Raw genomic sequence first — 16,598 nt, 5'->3', positions numbered from 1 at the left:
ACTTCATATTAGTTGGGTGAGATTTTAGATTCCTTCTCAGACCCCACATTTTTATAAACCCCACCCAAGTTCCCATACAACTCCCTCCCACAGGTACATTTAGAACTTATGTATAGGGAAAGTAAGTCCCTAGTTCCCTCCATTTACTAAAGGAAGCTGAGCACAGCTGGTGAAACTATTCACTCCTTATTTCAGTGAATGAATTGAAAATGAAAGTTAAGTGCTCTCCTTCTCTGCTATATCCTGACTTTCACAAACTGGTGGTGAAACAATTAGGCATAATTTATATTTATTTCCTACTAGCTAAACTCAATACATCTTGCAAGGACTTTCTCGTTTGCTTTGAACTAGACATACGAATAATTCTAGAGAAGAGTTTCTCAAATAGCTATTTCAGCAATAAATTCTTTCTGAAAACTTTGCCTTACAAACATCTAGTAAATTTTTTTTTTCTAAAGACTGGCTAAAACTGCTTTGACTCTCTTTTTGGTTGCAGATTCATTTTAATTTGAATGTTTGGTTAAACCCTATGAGTTTGCAGTGGTAAGATTTGAGCAACCAACTTGCCAAGTCAGTGCTCATTACTGTGCATGCTTCCCTCTGTAGATGTACCAGGGCTGATAGGTTTAACCCAAACTAACACTTAGAAATAACGTATGAGATCTATGCAGTAGACAAGGCAGAGTCTAATAATCCAGTGCCTTTTTCCTTTTATTACTCTCATCTGACTTTGAATAACGTAAATGTTATTTTCTCTAATAAAGGAGAATAAATACATTTCACTTAAAAGGTTGTTTGTTTTTTTTTTGAGGCTTTTTAACTTTACCAAGTTAAAGTAACTTTGCTTCTCCTGAAAATGTTTTTCTTCTAGCCTTGCATCCAGTAATCACTTCTGTAGGGAGGCATAAATAATGTCAGTTGAATAATATGGGTCTTTTTGAAGTGTTAGTCACCATTTGGAGGAGACACAGGTTAGAACAGTTTATATGTTAAAATGAATTAGTAGTAATTGATTTACCATAAACATGTGGAATTCTAGTCCAAAGTGTTTATTCAATGCAGACTATGCAGAATGGCCGAATCATAAGTATATTAAAGGCATCTCTGAAAGGGTTTTTTTTTTTTTTTTTTTTTTGGTTCTCTTTTCAGTTTTGTTTATGTTTTAACTTCAGTAGGATTTACAGATGAAATATCAGCTGGCTAAAATAACCACTTAAATCCTTTACAGAAATGACCAAAACATAGTGGTATTACTTTATAAATTTTAGTAATTTCTTCTCAGAATATATAGCTCCCATGCATTTCCATAATATGACTGCTGTTAAAAAGTTTTGGAAATAGAAGTACCCCTACTTTGACAAGTCAAATGGGGCCAGTTGGTGGAAAAGAAGATGCATTTGGAAACATATTTGGAGTTTCTCTTTGGAGATCCAAATGCACAGAAGAGTGAAAGCTAAGGGCAGTTTTGGAGAAGATGGGCAAAGGCACAATAGGAAGATTATCTTTTAACATCGAATGTATAATGTCTTATCACATTTTGTGTTTGATGAATGAATAAAAAATATACTCTTTGTAAGATTGGGAGTTTTCAAGTTTTAGTAACAGATACTTGACAAACCATTTATAAATAAGGTATAAAATTAAAGCAATAAAATACATTAAAAATTGATTATAATGTATTACTTTACCTTCTGTCACCATTCTCAAAACTCTGCTTCATTATAAAGTAAATGATATCCTGGGGTCAACAAGTCCTTGTTATATATACCTTTTTAAATACCATTAATATATAGTGAAATAAACTGTAGCTACAAGAAAATTAAATAATTCTCTTCTAATTCTTAATATCCTGTGTAATTACAGTCTCTGTACTTTCATGATTTGCAAGCGATTAAGAATTAATCTCTGATGCTCACTGGTAAAAATTTTTTGTTGTGTTGGTATTGAAGTATTTCATGATAACCACCAGAGGGCATTACGAAATAAAAAAGTATTAGGCAAAGTAAAGAAAGACTTTATTTACATTCTAAAGAATTAAGATCCATTTCGCTCTGCTTTGGACCACAAAATTAATTTTAGATTGTACAATTCATGTCTCATTTAGATCAGAGGGAAGTGTAATGGACAGGACTAAAGATGCAACATTATTAACTATTTGAAAGTAATGCTCATGAGTTTGGTTGCTTTTCTATAAAAATCCAAAAATCTCTGGAAAGTGGAAATATTTTTTAAAAATCATTTTATCACTAAAACTCATTTGGTAGTCACACCTGATTTCCTAGACAGACTTTTATAAATACTGTGTAGCCTGTCTTCATCCCACTTAGTATTAATGCTGATAGACTTGGCTGAGAAATGTTAATAATGTATTTGATTCCAGGTGCCGCTCAAAACCATATCAGCGTATGAGCCATAAATACTTTATAAAAAATCTGAAAAATGCCAAATTTGAAACATTTGCCCTACTACTTCCACATAAGTGAATGCTGTCTGTAGTAACTGATATAAGTCCCGTCCAAAGGGGATATAAAGAAGACAATGGCAGTGTCAGCATTGAAGGAAGTCCTCTCCTGGAGAAAAGGGGTAGCTCAATTTGTTGAGGCTGCTATAACAAAATACCATAGACTGGGGTAGCTTATAAATACCAGACACTTGTTTCTCACAGTTCTGAAGGCAGGATGTAAGATCAGGGTGCCAGCAGAGCTGGGTTCTGGTGAAGATTCTCTTCCAGGATGCAGACTGCTATCTTCTTGCTATGTCCACTAGTCTTTCTGGCACTGAATACCATTTATGAGGGTTCCATCCCTGATAATTATAACCTATGGCACAACTTCCTAATACCATCACATTGCATTAAAAGCTGCATCTAAACTGACAGGCCTTCACAGACATCCTGGCTTTTGAGCTGAATCAATAACTGGATAGAGGAAGATTTGAGTACTTTCTATATGAAAAAGTTGTGCAGATACTTAGTAGCAAGAGACAGGCTTAGCTGCTAGTAGCAACCAAAATCCTTTATCTGTTTCCATTTTAATAAATTTGTAGCTAGGCAGTTTCCCAGCCACAGCTCTGTCTAGAAGTAATTAAGTCTCCACATGATGGGAATGCAAAAAGAAATGGGTCATTTCAAGGCCCAGCCCATAAAAACCTGACCTTTGTGCACATTTTTTTTTTCCAAATCAGAATCATATGTGAAGTGACTTAAGAATCCATGAATGAAATGGTAGAGCCAACCTTAACCTAATAAGTGTGAATATTTGTGTGAGGCGCAAAACCTGCTAGCCTGTAATGCTCTCACTTCTGAACCACTGTTGGGAGAGAAGCTTCTGTATCATTCTTTATCATTGGGTCTGTTTGTTATAGGAACTTACCTAACTTAAAAAATTTAACTGCCTTTCCCCTAGAGAGAGATCTTGGATTCTTTCAACAATTTTGCTTCTATTTTTTAAAACTAATGTATAATGTCTATTAACAAATACATCTCCCCAAACATTCAGTAACCAGGTACTTACTATCTGTAATTTACCCTGTGGAGCCACCCTGAATAGACCATATATCTATTATACCCCATTCATTTAAGCAATTGTATCAAAATACACACCATCTCTGAAATAGCTTTTTATTAAACAGCAAAGCAGAACTGTAACACAATTTTAAATATCTGTAAATTAGGTCACCAAAGGGATGCAAAATGTTTGCAGTTTAATTATATATTCATACAGCTAAAGTCACATATCAAATCTTACACTAATACATAAGATTATTTCATGATTAAAAGTAGTCCAAATCTAATAATCATAAGCTATATTAGTGGGTCTCTTTTCCTATTATCTTAATATTATTTCCAATACTGATTCCCTTACCAAATAAACTAAAAACTAAATTTTAAAAAATTTTAAAGAATGACTAAACCTCTGCAAACTAAATGGCAGAATTTACAGAAAATTCTGGGAGAATAAGTGAGCTAAAATACTAAGATTAAAATTAGCATTATTGTACATGTATACTCTACCATGTGTTCATGATTCTGTTACTAATAAATTCTCAAAGAATTTTGCAAGAGTTGATCTATTGGGTAAATGTCCTTGAGACCAAATGATAACTGGTCTCCCTATGTAGCTTACATAAAGTTATTCAAACTTAATGCACTTCCATATCTATCTTTTGTCCGCCAAAAGTCTATTCTGCCAGAGAGAACACAAATCTGGAGTGAAAGCATTTGGAGTAGTATTTACCAAGTTCTTTCCTGCCCATTTCTATTTTTTCTCAAGATAGATCTATCTTGAACGTACATACATGACCAGAACTCCTATCTTTTCAGGTCCCAAGTGGGTTATTTTGTGCAAAAGGAAGTTTTAAACAAATCTTCCCAGTATGAGACCATTTTTATAGTTTCAGTCCATCTTCAATTGCTTAAAGAGAAACCATCAATCCTATCTTATTATTAAATACCACACAGGACAAGCCCTAGCTAAGACAGTATCTTATTTTGGTTAAGTTTCAACAATTAGAGTCATGTTACTCTCATCAGTGATTAACTATTAAAATTACTTTTACAAATGTGAAATTTTTTTTCCTTAGGGGAAGGGAAATGGGAAGGAAGAGGCAAATGGAGAAGAGGCACAAGATGGTGGACAGGGTACATAAAGCTGTGCATTCAGTACATGATTTTGGTCACTTTTTCACAACATGGTGGTTATTTTCGTATATATTTTACTAAGCCTATATAATAAAAGACAGTGCTAAACCTATATATCAAAGCAAATTTGATAAAACATTCATCTTCAAGTCTCATAAATATATGCAGTTCTAATTATAAAGTCTCTACAATACATTTGCACATTTTCATAGACTAACATAATACACAAACTCTCTTGTTATGCAGTTAATTTTGCCTAGATCTGCCATTATCTTCATAAATATTCAATGAAGCCACAAACAAAGGTACTGAAACTTTTGAAATCTATCCAAGTTTTAAAGGGGGAAAAAAAAAAAAAAACTGGTCAGCAGCAATTCCTTAAAACAGAAGGGAAACCAATCCCTTACTTTCTTTTGCTTTTTGTGTCAGTTGTTTGAAAAACACTAGAAGCAGACATGAGGTTTTCTATATATTGTCCAAGAACTTGGTTTTCTGATTTTAGCTTCAGATTTTCTTCTTTAACTGCATCTACTCTTGCAGAGAGATCTATTTAAAGAAAAAAATGGCCATTATCAATAAAATGATGCTAATGACTTCCTATTACAAAATGCTAAAGATTCATTATTAAAAGCAAGATCAAAGTGAGGGTATAGCTCAGAGGCAGAGTATTTGTTCAGCACACCCTAGGCTCTGGATTCAGTCCACAGCAGGGCAAAAAAGATATCAGATTATTTGTTTAAGGCAAATAAAGATGAAACTATGTCTTTACTAGAAATATTTAAGATATGTAATAATATAACTGAATTCATACACTGGATATAGGAAGTCTGTTTCCAAGCCAGAAATCATTTTGTATTTTCACATTAGCAAAAAATTCAAAAAGATGTGAGTTCTCATGATAAAATTTAACAAATAGTTACTGGGTGCCCCCAAATAGCCAAGCACTGTTCTAGAAACAACAGCAGAAGGGTCCATGTGGATACATATGCACCAGGGGACACAGTGAAGATCAGGAGCAAACAATCAAATATATAGAATGTCACACAGTTAAGAGTTGGGCTGGAGAAAAAGCAAGAAAGGCAAGGGTCATAAGAAGCAGTTGAGAAGTTGCTTTTCAGGGTTAACTATTTTGTATTTTGGTAAAGGGAATTTGAATGGAGACTTAAAGGAAATGCCAGAATGAGCCATACAGATACACAACTAAGGGAAGAAGACTGAGGGAAACAGTTACTTCTCCAAGTAGGGGAGCTTGGCATTTTGAAGAACAGGAAGGATCCTAGATAGAGATGGAACATATGAGGCAGAGAGAATAACATGACTCTAAAGGTAACCGGGAAGTCACAGACATTGGCTGTTGTTAATTCTGTCAAGTGGGAAGCCAATGGAAGGTTCCAAGTGACAAAGTCTGTACAATCAAGTGCCAAGGGTCGGGGGAGACCCTCATACATTAAACACCAAAAGATGGTTCAGTGGTAGTTATTAATTTATGCAATGCATTTAAAAAGTGAAAAAAATCAGATCATTTTCCTTTTAATTTCTGAGGTTAATATGACATGTTCACTTTACTGTAAGCTTTATTAAATGTGGACTTAGTTACACATTGCCAGGACTTGAAAAGAATTCTCATGTTAAACAGCATCATGTTGGACATTAAAGGGAAACAGAATGTTTGATGTCCCTTGAAGCGTATATGTTCTTTACAACCACCAGCCAAAGCTACTGGCAGGAGGAAGGAAAAAAACTATTAAAATGGACTTTGGTTTATGCTTTTTCAAATTATTCACACTAACAACTTAGCAACGTAAACGCTTAAAATTTCAATTAAGCAGATATCATTCATGAAAACTACAAAATGCAAGCTAACCTTCAAGTGTGTGTTGAAGTTCCAACACTTGATTAATAAGTCGTGTTTTTTCTTCAAGTTCCACCTGGTTTTCAGCATCAACTGCTGTAATGAGAAGGTTCACATTTATTATTCATTAACATTAGATATCATTTGTTTAGTGTAGCACTTAAAAATCTACAAAACATTTTCTATTCCTTATCTCAACTGACTTGTACAAGAGCCCACAAAGTAAAAAGTTAAATCCCTACAATGCAGTTGAGGACACCAAGGTGAAAGTGAAAAATGATTTGCCAACTTCTCAGTTAAAGTTAGATTATTTCTACAACCAAATGGGATATAAATAAGTAAATTAGCCAAGACCCAAACCTTCTTAAATTGTTTCTCTGCTCTTCCCATTGTTTAATAAAGCAAAAGCAACCAACGAAACAACAACAAACCCCAGAAACACATAAAAAAGCAAAGGAAGAACACACCATCCATGTCAGCACTCATCATCTTGGGTAAAAAACTTTTAGATTTTCGATGTAAAATTCTTGATGAATGATCTACAATAAGAAAAAGAAACATGAACACAATAAAATATAAGTTTATTTTTAAAAAGATGAAGACAGTCAAATATAGTTTACTGTTTCTAAGAAAAAAATAAACTCCCACAGGTAAATAAAAGAATACAGACAGATTAAAAAGAAAGTATTAAGGAGAGAAAATATTGAGCTTCTTGGTAATCAAAAGAAATTTTTTTTTTTTTCTTTTTGGACGGCGGGTTAGGGGGTTGATAGGGATTGAACCCAGGGCCTTATGCTTCCGAGGCAAGCACTCTACCAACTAAGTTACATCCCCAGCCCAAAGAAATTCATTTTTAAAAGGTAAGATTAATGATGAAATGATAAAATATGAAAATACTGAACACAGGCTTAAATGTGCAATCTTTTGAGGAATCAGAATAATAATAAACAAGATTCATAAAGACATTTAGAACCTTTTTTATGAAATAATTTACTTTTAGGAGCTCATCCTAAAGACAATTACAAAGAAGGAAAAATTATACACATAAAAATATTTACTTCAATCTTATTTACAACCCAGTATATCAGAAACAATGTAACTAGTAAATTACACTTGCAATTTATAATGGAATGGCTACTAAAAATAATTATGATTACTAAAATAATACAAAAAATGTTCACAAAATTATATATTCACTAATGTAAATTACATAAAATACACAAATATAAATAAAGAAACACAAAAATGAAAAAAAGCTCTTACAATTAGGGATTATAGCAAAGAAGAAGACAAATCTTTTTCAAAATATTCTTCATTAAATATTGTTTCACATATGTTGCTTAACTTTTTTTTGCACATGATACTAAAGAAAAATATTAGATATCCGAAACACTAATACGGAAGACATTTTTAAAAATCCAATTTCACCTGGTTATGGTTAAACCAAAACAGATTAATCAGGATGTAGATTATTAATAAGAAAATGAATAGTAACATTTCATTATTTTAATAAAAACCTCCAAAACATTAAAGCACAAAATTTCTATGAAACATGTTCTGCTCTATTAATAACCATTTCACATACAGTATGCTCAAGTTTTTAATGCTACCAGAATATTAATGAAAATAGATTTCTTTGTAACCAACCTGCACTGAAGCAACCTAGACCTATTTTGTCAATGTTCCTCTTTCAACAAGTATTTACTGAATACTAATATACCCAAGGCATTGTTAGGTCTCCAAATGCTAAGCAGTAGAACCCAGACCTACTGAACAAAGATGCATGCATACCAAAATTAGAATCACAATCAATAGAAATCAGTGTACTATTTATTATTCCCTCACATCAATTAATACAATTGTGTTATATTTCAGTTATTAGCATGAACATGGAAACAATGTCCAGTGTACAAATCTATAAACTACTTCTTGAGTAAGATACCAGTCTAAAAAAGTGAATAAACATCCTTTTCATAACATTATTAAAGGACCACAATCAATGATGCATAAAAAACCTATTCTGAGTCTTACTGCATCTTTCCATTTACCCAAACAGCACTTGGCAGGTACTTTCTTCTACCTTATGTTTTTTTGAGACAAGTTCTCTCACTAAGTTGCCCAGGCTGGTTTTGAACTCAACAGTCTTCCTGCCTCAGCCTCTCAGATGGCTGAGCACAGGGCACATATCATTGCACTTGGCCTTTTCCACCTGTTTTTTATATGGTTTTAGTTTTCAGGGTCTCTGCACTTCGGAGAGGTATATATACATCTACCTAAATTCAAATAGAATGAGTACCAAATTTTTTTTTCAAAAATTCTTTTTAATGCTATTCAATCTATTGTAGTTCTGAAGACCATACTTCAAAAATTATTCCTTAACAATTGTCTTTTTTGATTTTCTAATTCACTTAGAATTGTAAGCATTTCTTGGGTACAACATGTGAAATATATGTGAATTGCGTAATGACTAAATCTAGCTAATTAATGTGCATTTCCTCACAGAGGTCTTTTCTGTGGTAGGAACACTTAACATCACTCTTAAAATGAAAACTTGATTAAATACCTTCCTGAGAGAAGAGCACACTTCTAACAAATCACTAGTCACCCTCACTTTTAATACTGTTTCAGCACTGAACTGGCTGGGATAAGTCTGACAGAGGTGGGAAGCAACAGCTGACACAGCAGGCCATCTGGGAGTACTGGGCAACAGCGAACTGCCAATCCAACTGTGGCCCTTATAGAGAGAAAAATAACAGGGCTTCAAATTTCAAATGTCCATTGTTATTAAGAATATAAGTAAGAGCAGAATTTCCATGACTGCTGAGAAAAGTTACAAGAGATACAAGCACCAGGTAACCAATATTCTGATTTTGAAATCAGACATCATACAGGAATGGAGTATTCTTTCTTCTCTGCGTATATTTCAATAAAATATTAAAATTAAAGTAAAAAGCCTTCTACAAAAGCACAAGTGTTCCATATTGACCACAGGAAGTAAAGACAAAGTATAGTTTCTGCAATTTTGCATCATACAATCCAAACAACAGAAAGTCTATACATGACTTCTCAATGGTTTGACTTCATCTGAAAAAGTGAAAGGGAAAAAAGTCTGAAAAGCAGAGTCAAGAGGGCTTATTAGAGGGTAAATTCCTCTTACAAACATATTCATGGCTGAGGGGGCAGGGGTGCAGAAGTAGTGCCACAGGACAGTGCTCCAGGACATACCTCACAATCCCAAAGGTCACTATTCACATCACAGTCTTGTTTGGCCCATGACCTGGGCAATACAATACAGAGCCTGCTGGATTGTATGTGGTGTCCCTATGCAAAGGGTATTAGTTTTAATAAAGTGAACCACAGCATTATTCATTGCCTTTTTACAACAATAAAAAGTAGCATTTTTTTTTGTGATGTGATTAAAAAGAATGGCCTCAAAATGCTATTACTGAGTGGTCTTTCAGTAGGTTTAAAGCAATAAACAGATTTATTTTACATATATGATCAAAAGATTACTTCTTTATGTCAAAGTATTTTAGTCTATTTTCTTTCAATATAGGATCAATCCTCAAACTTCACAATGTCTACATTGGTATTGAACTACATCCTAATACAATATTGCAATTTTTCAACTATAAAATCCTTTTTTATCTATAGTTGCCATCACATCAATATAATTCCACGCCAAATATGCTCCTAAAAGTTTATTTTAAATTCCTGCTATAAACATGAATACAACTGAAGAGAATCCAGACCAAGGTGCAAATATGGAAATGAATTTGGGGTGCTGAGGCTATTGTTTATCCTAAACCCATCTTAGCTCTGAAATGGACATGGCTGAGATTTCTCAGGTCAGATATTTTAAAACTCTTCTCAAAAATTACAGAAAATTATGGTGCCTATCTTTAGCCTTGGTTAGTAGAAGAGAAATTGAAAATTATTTTTGATAATTATCTTCATATTGGGAAGTAGAATGTAAGAAGAAAATAAGAATTATGAAATGTGGCAAGCATTAGGACAAGATCCACTTAAATAACTGTCTTTCCTATGCCCATGGATCAAATTATGACGTACTACCATCTTACCAAATATTCCTTCTTGTATAGTACTCCTTCTAAAGAGAAAGTTTAGCATACAGATTAAGAATGTGGTTTTAAATGATCTGGATTCAAATCCTACCTCTGCTATTTATTATCTCTGGAAATAAAAGATAAGATCTCATACTGTTTTATTACCTGTAAAATGGAAATAACAAATATAAATGCAACTCTTGGTTTGTTGTGAGAATTTGATGAGTTGATACATATAAAACATATAATACTTCTGTACATAGTAGGCACTCAATAATTATTAGCTATTATCTTTACTTTTTAGCACTAGTTTGGGTCACAAAAAGAATTTTAGAAAAACTATCTGGTCCAGCTGCCCCATTTTACAAATAAAGAAACCAAGGTCAAAGACAACAATGGCTTACTGGAGATCACAACATTTATCCACAGAGTCTAGACTACAGCCAATATTCCAGTCTGTCTTTTTCTACCATTCCACCTCAACTATGCTCACATTTCAGATTTGAAATTTTGAGAAAACCTAATATTCCATTCAACTTCAACCATTCAACTTTCTGCATATAAAATTGATTTTCATCATCTGTCACCTATTTACTAGTGAACTGCTTAGATTTCAGCAGAATCTTTGTGCACTAACATGCTAAACACTTTATATCATTTCATCAAATCTACAGAAGGAAATTGCAACCTACAGATGTGGTTACTAAATGTATCTACCTTATGTTTAACAATATCTTAAGTCATTATTTATTTTTGTACTGGAGAATGAACTCAGGGGCATTCAACCACTGAGCCACATCCCCAGCCCTACTTTGTATTTTATTTAGAGACAGGGTCTCACTGAGTTGCTTATCGCGTCGCTTTTGCTGAGGCTGGCTCACAATCCTCCTGCCTCAGCCTCCCAAGACGCTGGGATTACAGGCGCGTGCCACCATGCCCTGCTGACAATGTCTATATCAAAAATCTGAACTCAAATCTACCTGTGCAGTTCCCTTTCCCACTGTGCACTGGAAGAAAACTTTATTATAATCTTAATCTAAGGTTGCCAAACATTTTGCAACCAACTTCTTGGGAGTTTCCTACTAAGCGGCTGAAGGTAAATCTCATTCACTTCAAGCTGCATCAGCTTCATCATGCTTTCTTCGGATCTGTTCAAGTTCTGCTAGTGACTGACTTTCTCAGGGTAGGTAATTCCAGTTTCAAATTCCACAAGATCAAGTAACTTTTCAGTGAGGACTGAATTAAGCTAGATTCCCCCGGGGAATAACAACAGCTAGCTATATTAAGCTTAATCAATAAGTAGTACTAAGATTTCTAGGTATAGTTTTTGGGTCCACAGGTATGGGCAGATATGGTACTGGGAACATCCAGAATCCTTAATATTGTTACATCACAGCCCGAGATTGATACATTGTAAAACAGAAGTCTTGCCTTTCAGGAATGTATGCTCTTGCTCCTGTCCAAATCTTACTCTCCAAAACTTGTTCAGTAGACTCTGGAGAGAAGCCAAGGAAGAAACAAACCCAGGTGCTGTTTTCAGCTCCTGGAAAGATGTCCCATCTCTTATTTCACCGCTAATCAGCCTCCCTTCCCACCCGGGAGTCCTCTCCCATCATCCGGGTTCTCCTAGAGCAGCCATGGGCAAGTCTAGGCGTGTCCGGTCCTATCCCACCCAAAATACTCTGTGCCCTCCTACAGTTCCATTCCTGAGCGCAAAGCTGGACAAGGGCCCCGAATCAAGAGTGCAGGGAGACAGCAGCAGGATGTCAGAATCAGGGACCGCCGGCGGCCCTGTCCCAAAGGAGCCTCTGGGCCTGATAATGAGAAAATGAGAAGAGGATGCGCAAGGGTTCTGCAGGGAGCCAGGCCTCCGCCGCCCACCGAAGCCAAGAACCGAGGCCGCGACCAGTCCAGTCCAGCCCGCCCCGCCCTCCAGACCATCGGCGGTACCGAGGCCGACATCCTAATCCCTGGGCCCGGCCCTCGGCTGCCCAGGACCGCCCTCACCTTCGGTTTGAGGCGCTGGGAGGGGGTGGGATCAGGAGGATGTCTCAGGCCGGGACACCTGGACCAACTGACACCGGCAGCTCCGCCCTCTTCCCCGACAGAGCGTGCGCTGAAAAAGGAGCCCCGCCCCACCCAGCCCCGTCGCCCGCCAATCACGAATCGGGATTGCACGCTTGCGCATTAGCAGCCCGCCGTCCCAACCGTCCTATCACGAAGTGAGGGAGCATAACAAAAGGAACTGACGCCCAATCAAGATTGAGCCCGTTGTGGGCGGGCCCGGGAAGAGCAACAGCCAATGGCAGTATAGGAACGTAGCTACTCCTGAGAAAGTGGGTCCCTGCCAAGCAGTTCTGGTCTCAGCTGGACCCTAAACACTGGGGTCAGAAATCTGGGAGGATAATCTTGACTTCTGTGAGGAAGGAGGTTGGTCTAACCAAACGCTAGGCGAGAAGGAAGGCGTTCAAATTCAAGAAAAGAGTGTTTGGGGGCAGGATAGAAAAAGGAAACCAACGCAGTTCCTCGATTCTAAAAAGCAGATTTTTCCTATTTATTTATTATTTTTTTAGTTTCCCAAATCAGAAATCTCATAAAGTGCACCGCTAATGGAATGTTTCTCTCCGTACTCCTCCTTCCATTTATTAAAATCTATAGTGCTCCTGACCATTTAATGATTGAAGAAATACCTAGTAGTACTTTGGTATAGCCCCTTTGCTTGTCTTATCTCCTTTGATCCTCCCAGCAACCCACAGAAAAACTTGAAGCTTAAGAACAAAGACTTTTCTTGTTCAAGGTCATACGTGTGGTACAAAATACTCTGTGCCAGACTTAGGAGGTTTGCGACACCTTTCTTGGTAATATCCATTGAGCACAGGGTAGACATCACGCGATACTAAGATAACATTCTTGTTTTGACTTCTTGCAATCTCCTGAGCTGTAGGGGTGAGCCTTTTTGTCTGCCCTGTTCTTGGCTTTGTTCTTCTGGCAGAGCTTTTTGACACTTAGCGTTAATCCTTTTAAGGACTACATGGGGGCGGGGGGGGGGGAGTCTTCCATTTGGTGTTTGGAAACTACACATTTGGCTGTTACTAAAATACAGTTTTAAAAAATTTACTAGAATGCATCGCAGTATGTAAATAAATGAATGGGGGAAAAGAAATCCAACAAATCAAAGAAGTGCCAAGAAGAGTAAAAGAAAATGGAAGCAGTATTTAAAAAATAATAGCTAAGAATTTCCCAAGATTTTGAAAAATCTGACTTCTCAGATTAAAGAAGTACTTTTTCTTGAGGAAGATTAATATAAGGAATTCCATGTAGAGGTGAAACTATTGCAGAACCAACGAAAAGTATTAAAATTGCTTTTTTTTTTTTGGCTGGAACATGTTGTTTTAAAAAAGTATCTTTTTTTTCAGTTGTGGTAAAAATACATAGCAGAAAATTGACCATCATAACCATTTTTTTTAAGTTCAATGGTATTAACTTCTTTCACATTGTTGTGTAACCAATATTCAGAACTCTTCATCTTCCCACCAACCGAAAGTCTCACCAAACAACTCCCCATTTCCCACAACTCTTTCTTCCTATATGAGTTTGGCTACACTAAGTACCTACTGGGGTCATTGCCTTCAATGTTCATCCTGGTTGTAGCATAAGGTAGAATGTCTTCTTAAGTCTGAATAATTTGGGCCACATTTTGCTTATCTCTTCCTCTGTGGAGAGATACTTAAGAGTGCTTCCACCTTTTGGCTATTCCCAGTAATGCTGCTGTGTGCAGATATATCAAGACCTTATTTTCAGTTTTTTCAGTATATATCCAGAGGTGAAATTGCTGGGTCATATGGTAATTCTATTTGAAAGAAAATTCATAGTATTGACACGAGTAGACAAAAATAAAACTAGAAAAAATACCTAGAAGTTGGTATAAGCTAAAGATACCTGGACAGGAATAAATGTTGATAAAGTAGTGGGAAAGTATTATTATTCATTACTGTTGAGAGAATAAATTAGTACCATACCTGTTCCTTAGTTGTTGAAAACACAAATTATAGTGGTTCTAGTTAAATTGGCTCTTCATATAAAAATATAAAATCAGAACCTGATCTTACACCAAAACTAAATTCCAAAAGAAGTATGACCTAAATATTAAAAAACAAAACCCTAAAATTTTAGAAGAAAACAACCTGTGACATTATCACAGGGAAGACAAACCAGCATCAGGAAATAAGGTTTAAATTTTTGATTATTTTTAAATTTAAATGTTTTATAAACAGAATAAAAGCCATCTTTAATCAGGTTTAAAATAAGACAGGCTGGGAGAATATAGAAAACTGAAAATATATCAGTAAGAAATAGACAAGATAAATATGTGAAAATAATAAACATACCTGTTTATGTAGGTCTATTTACCTACATAAAGAAAGAGTAGGTACATTTACCTACTCACCAAAGAAAACTGAATGGCTAGAAAGGTTTGCTATGTTTTAAATGTTACTTTCACTAGTAACCAGGGAAATTCATGTGAAAATAATGAGATAAAGGGATCAATTCATCAAGAAAATGCAAAAATTGATAGAAGTGAAATAATAAACTAAACCCCCAATGATAATTGGACAGTTTATCACTCTCTGCACTTTAATTTGTAAAACAATTATACAGAAAATTGGTCAGGATAAAGAATACAGATCTCAAACTTCTCTGTACATTAGAATCAATGGGAATCTCTTAATGATTACAATGAGCAGGTGATACCCCTAATTAAATCAAAACTCCAGGAGTCAGATACAAGCATTAGTGCTTTTAGAAGCTACAAAGGTGATTTGTATAAATAACTGGCAAATGTTCAAATTATTACTACAGAAGACCTAAAAAATACTATCAACTAACTTGCCCTGACATTTACAGACCATCCTACCCCATGACTGAAGAGCAAGCTTTCTTTCAAATGTACATCTCCCAAATGGATGCTTAAAGAGCAAAGCTCAATAAATTTAAAATAAAGTCATACAAATTATTTTCTCTGCTCAGAAAGGAACTAGAAGTCAATAACAACAAAATATTCATAAATCTCCCAAGTATATAATCACAACCCTAAGTTGGAAATCAAACCGTGCAATTCTAAAAAAAAAAAAAAAAATCAGTCACAAGAAAAACTAGAAACTAAATTAAATTTAAATGTATATATGTCAAAATTTTCAGAATATTGCTAAAATAATATTTAAATTTTTTCCTTTTGCTATTATATGCTTATGTGAGATAAACAAGGAAAATATCAAATCAAGAATCTAAGTGTTCACTTTAAGAAATTAGGAAAAGAAGAACCAATCAAACTCAAAGCAAGAAAGCAGGCAGATAGGATGAAATAATATAGATAAAAACTTAGGTCTGGATCTTCATAGTATGGAGGATGCTAGGTTCGCTGCATCTATTATTTTGCTCAGTCCTCAAATAACACAATCAGCTAGGTATCAGGAACTCTATTTTACAGATGAGGAAATCAAGGCTTAACGAGTGTTTTCTGCAGTATCATATAGCTAATAAAAGAATGAATTCAAATGTATCTTTTTATTTGAAAAATGGAAATCATTAAACATACTTTATTGAATTGTTAACATTGTTAGAATTAAGTAAAAATAAAGCACTGCAAACTGAAATAACTTTGGAATCATAACCCTAAGAAGATGGATTGGAACATGTAGTCACCTCAGCCTGAATAACTCCTGTTCCTACTAAAACCAAAATATTAATGTTCTCCATAGAATTTAAACAAGGCCCACAACACCCTAGTCAAAAGGTTCAGGAGCCAATCCACAATTATGCAGCTTATAAAGAGCCATGTTGCTGGGCATGGTGATGCATGCCTGTAATCCCATTGGCTTGGGAGGTTGAGGCAGGAGGATAGTAAGTTCAAAGCAAGCCTCAGCAGCAGAGAGGCTAAGCAACTCAGTGAGAATCTGTCTTTAAATAAAATACAAAATAGGTCTGGGGGTGTGGCTCAGCGGTTGAGTGCCCCTGAGTTGAATCCCTGGTACCAAATTTT

General features: G+C 35.3%; 1 protein-coding gene across 7 annotated transcripts in view; it reads right to left on the bottom strand.

Moving 5' to 3' along the window:
* Positions 1-3,605: 3,605 nt before the first annotated feature.
* Positions 3,606-16,598, bottom strand: part of Scoc (short coiled-coil protein) — a 39,068-nt gene continuing 26,075 nt past the window's right edge. The window contains exons 1-4 of one of the 7 annotated variants that reach the window (XM_015479055.2): positions 12,566-12,691; positions 6,959-7,030; positions 6,504-6,587; positions 3,606-5,185 (exon numbers count right to left, since the gene is read on the bottom strand). In XM_015479055.2, the coding sequence (XP_015334541.1) occupies positions 5,043-5,185; positions 6,504-6,587; positions 6,959-6,980 (249 nt within the window). In that variant the 5' untranslated portion in view covers positions 6,981-7,030; positions 12,566-12,691 and the 3' untranslated portion in view covers positions 3,606-5,042. Of the gene's footprint in view, positions 5,186-6,503; positions 6,588-6,958; positions 7,031-9,054; positions 9,080-9,716; positions 9,795-12,565; positions 12,692-16,598 lie in introns of those variants that run through there. The other 6 variants (XM_048812089.1, XM_048812090.1, XM_048812087.1 and 3 more) reach the window with 6 other exon arrangements.

The sequence above is a fragment of the Marmota marmota genome, unplaced genomic scaffold, assembly GCF_001458135.2.
Source record: "Marmota marmota marmota unplaced genomic scaffold, marMar, whole genome shotgun sequence".
In the NCBI taxonomy this organism is placed as follows: Eukaryota; Metazoa; Chordata; class Mammalia; order Rodentia; family Sciuridae; genus Marmota; species Marmota marmota.
Note: the sequence above shows the minus strand (reverse complement) of the source record. Positions and strands in the feature narration are given on the sequence as shown.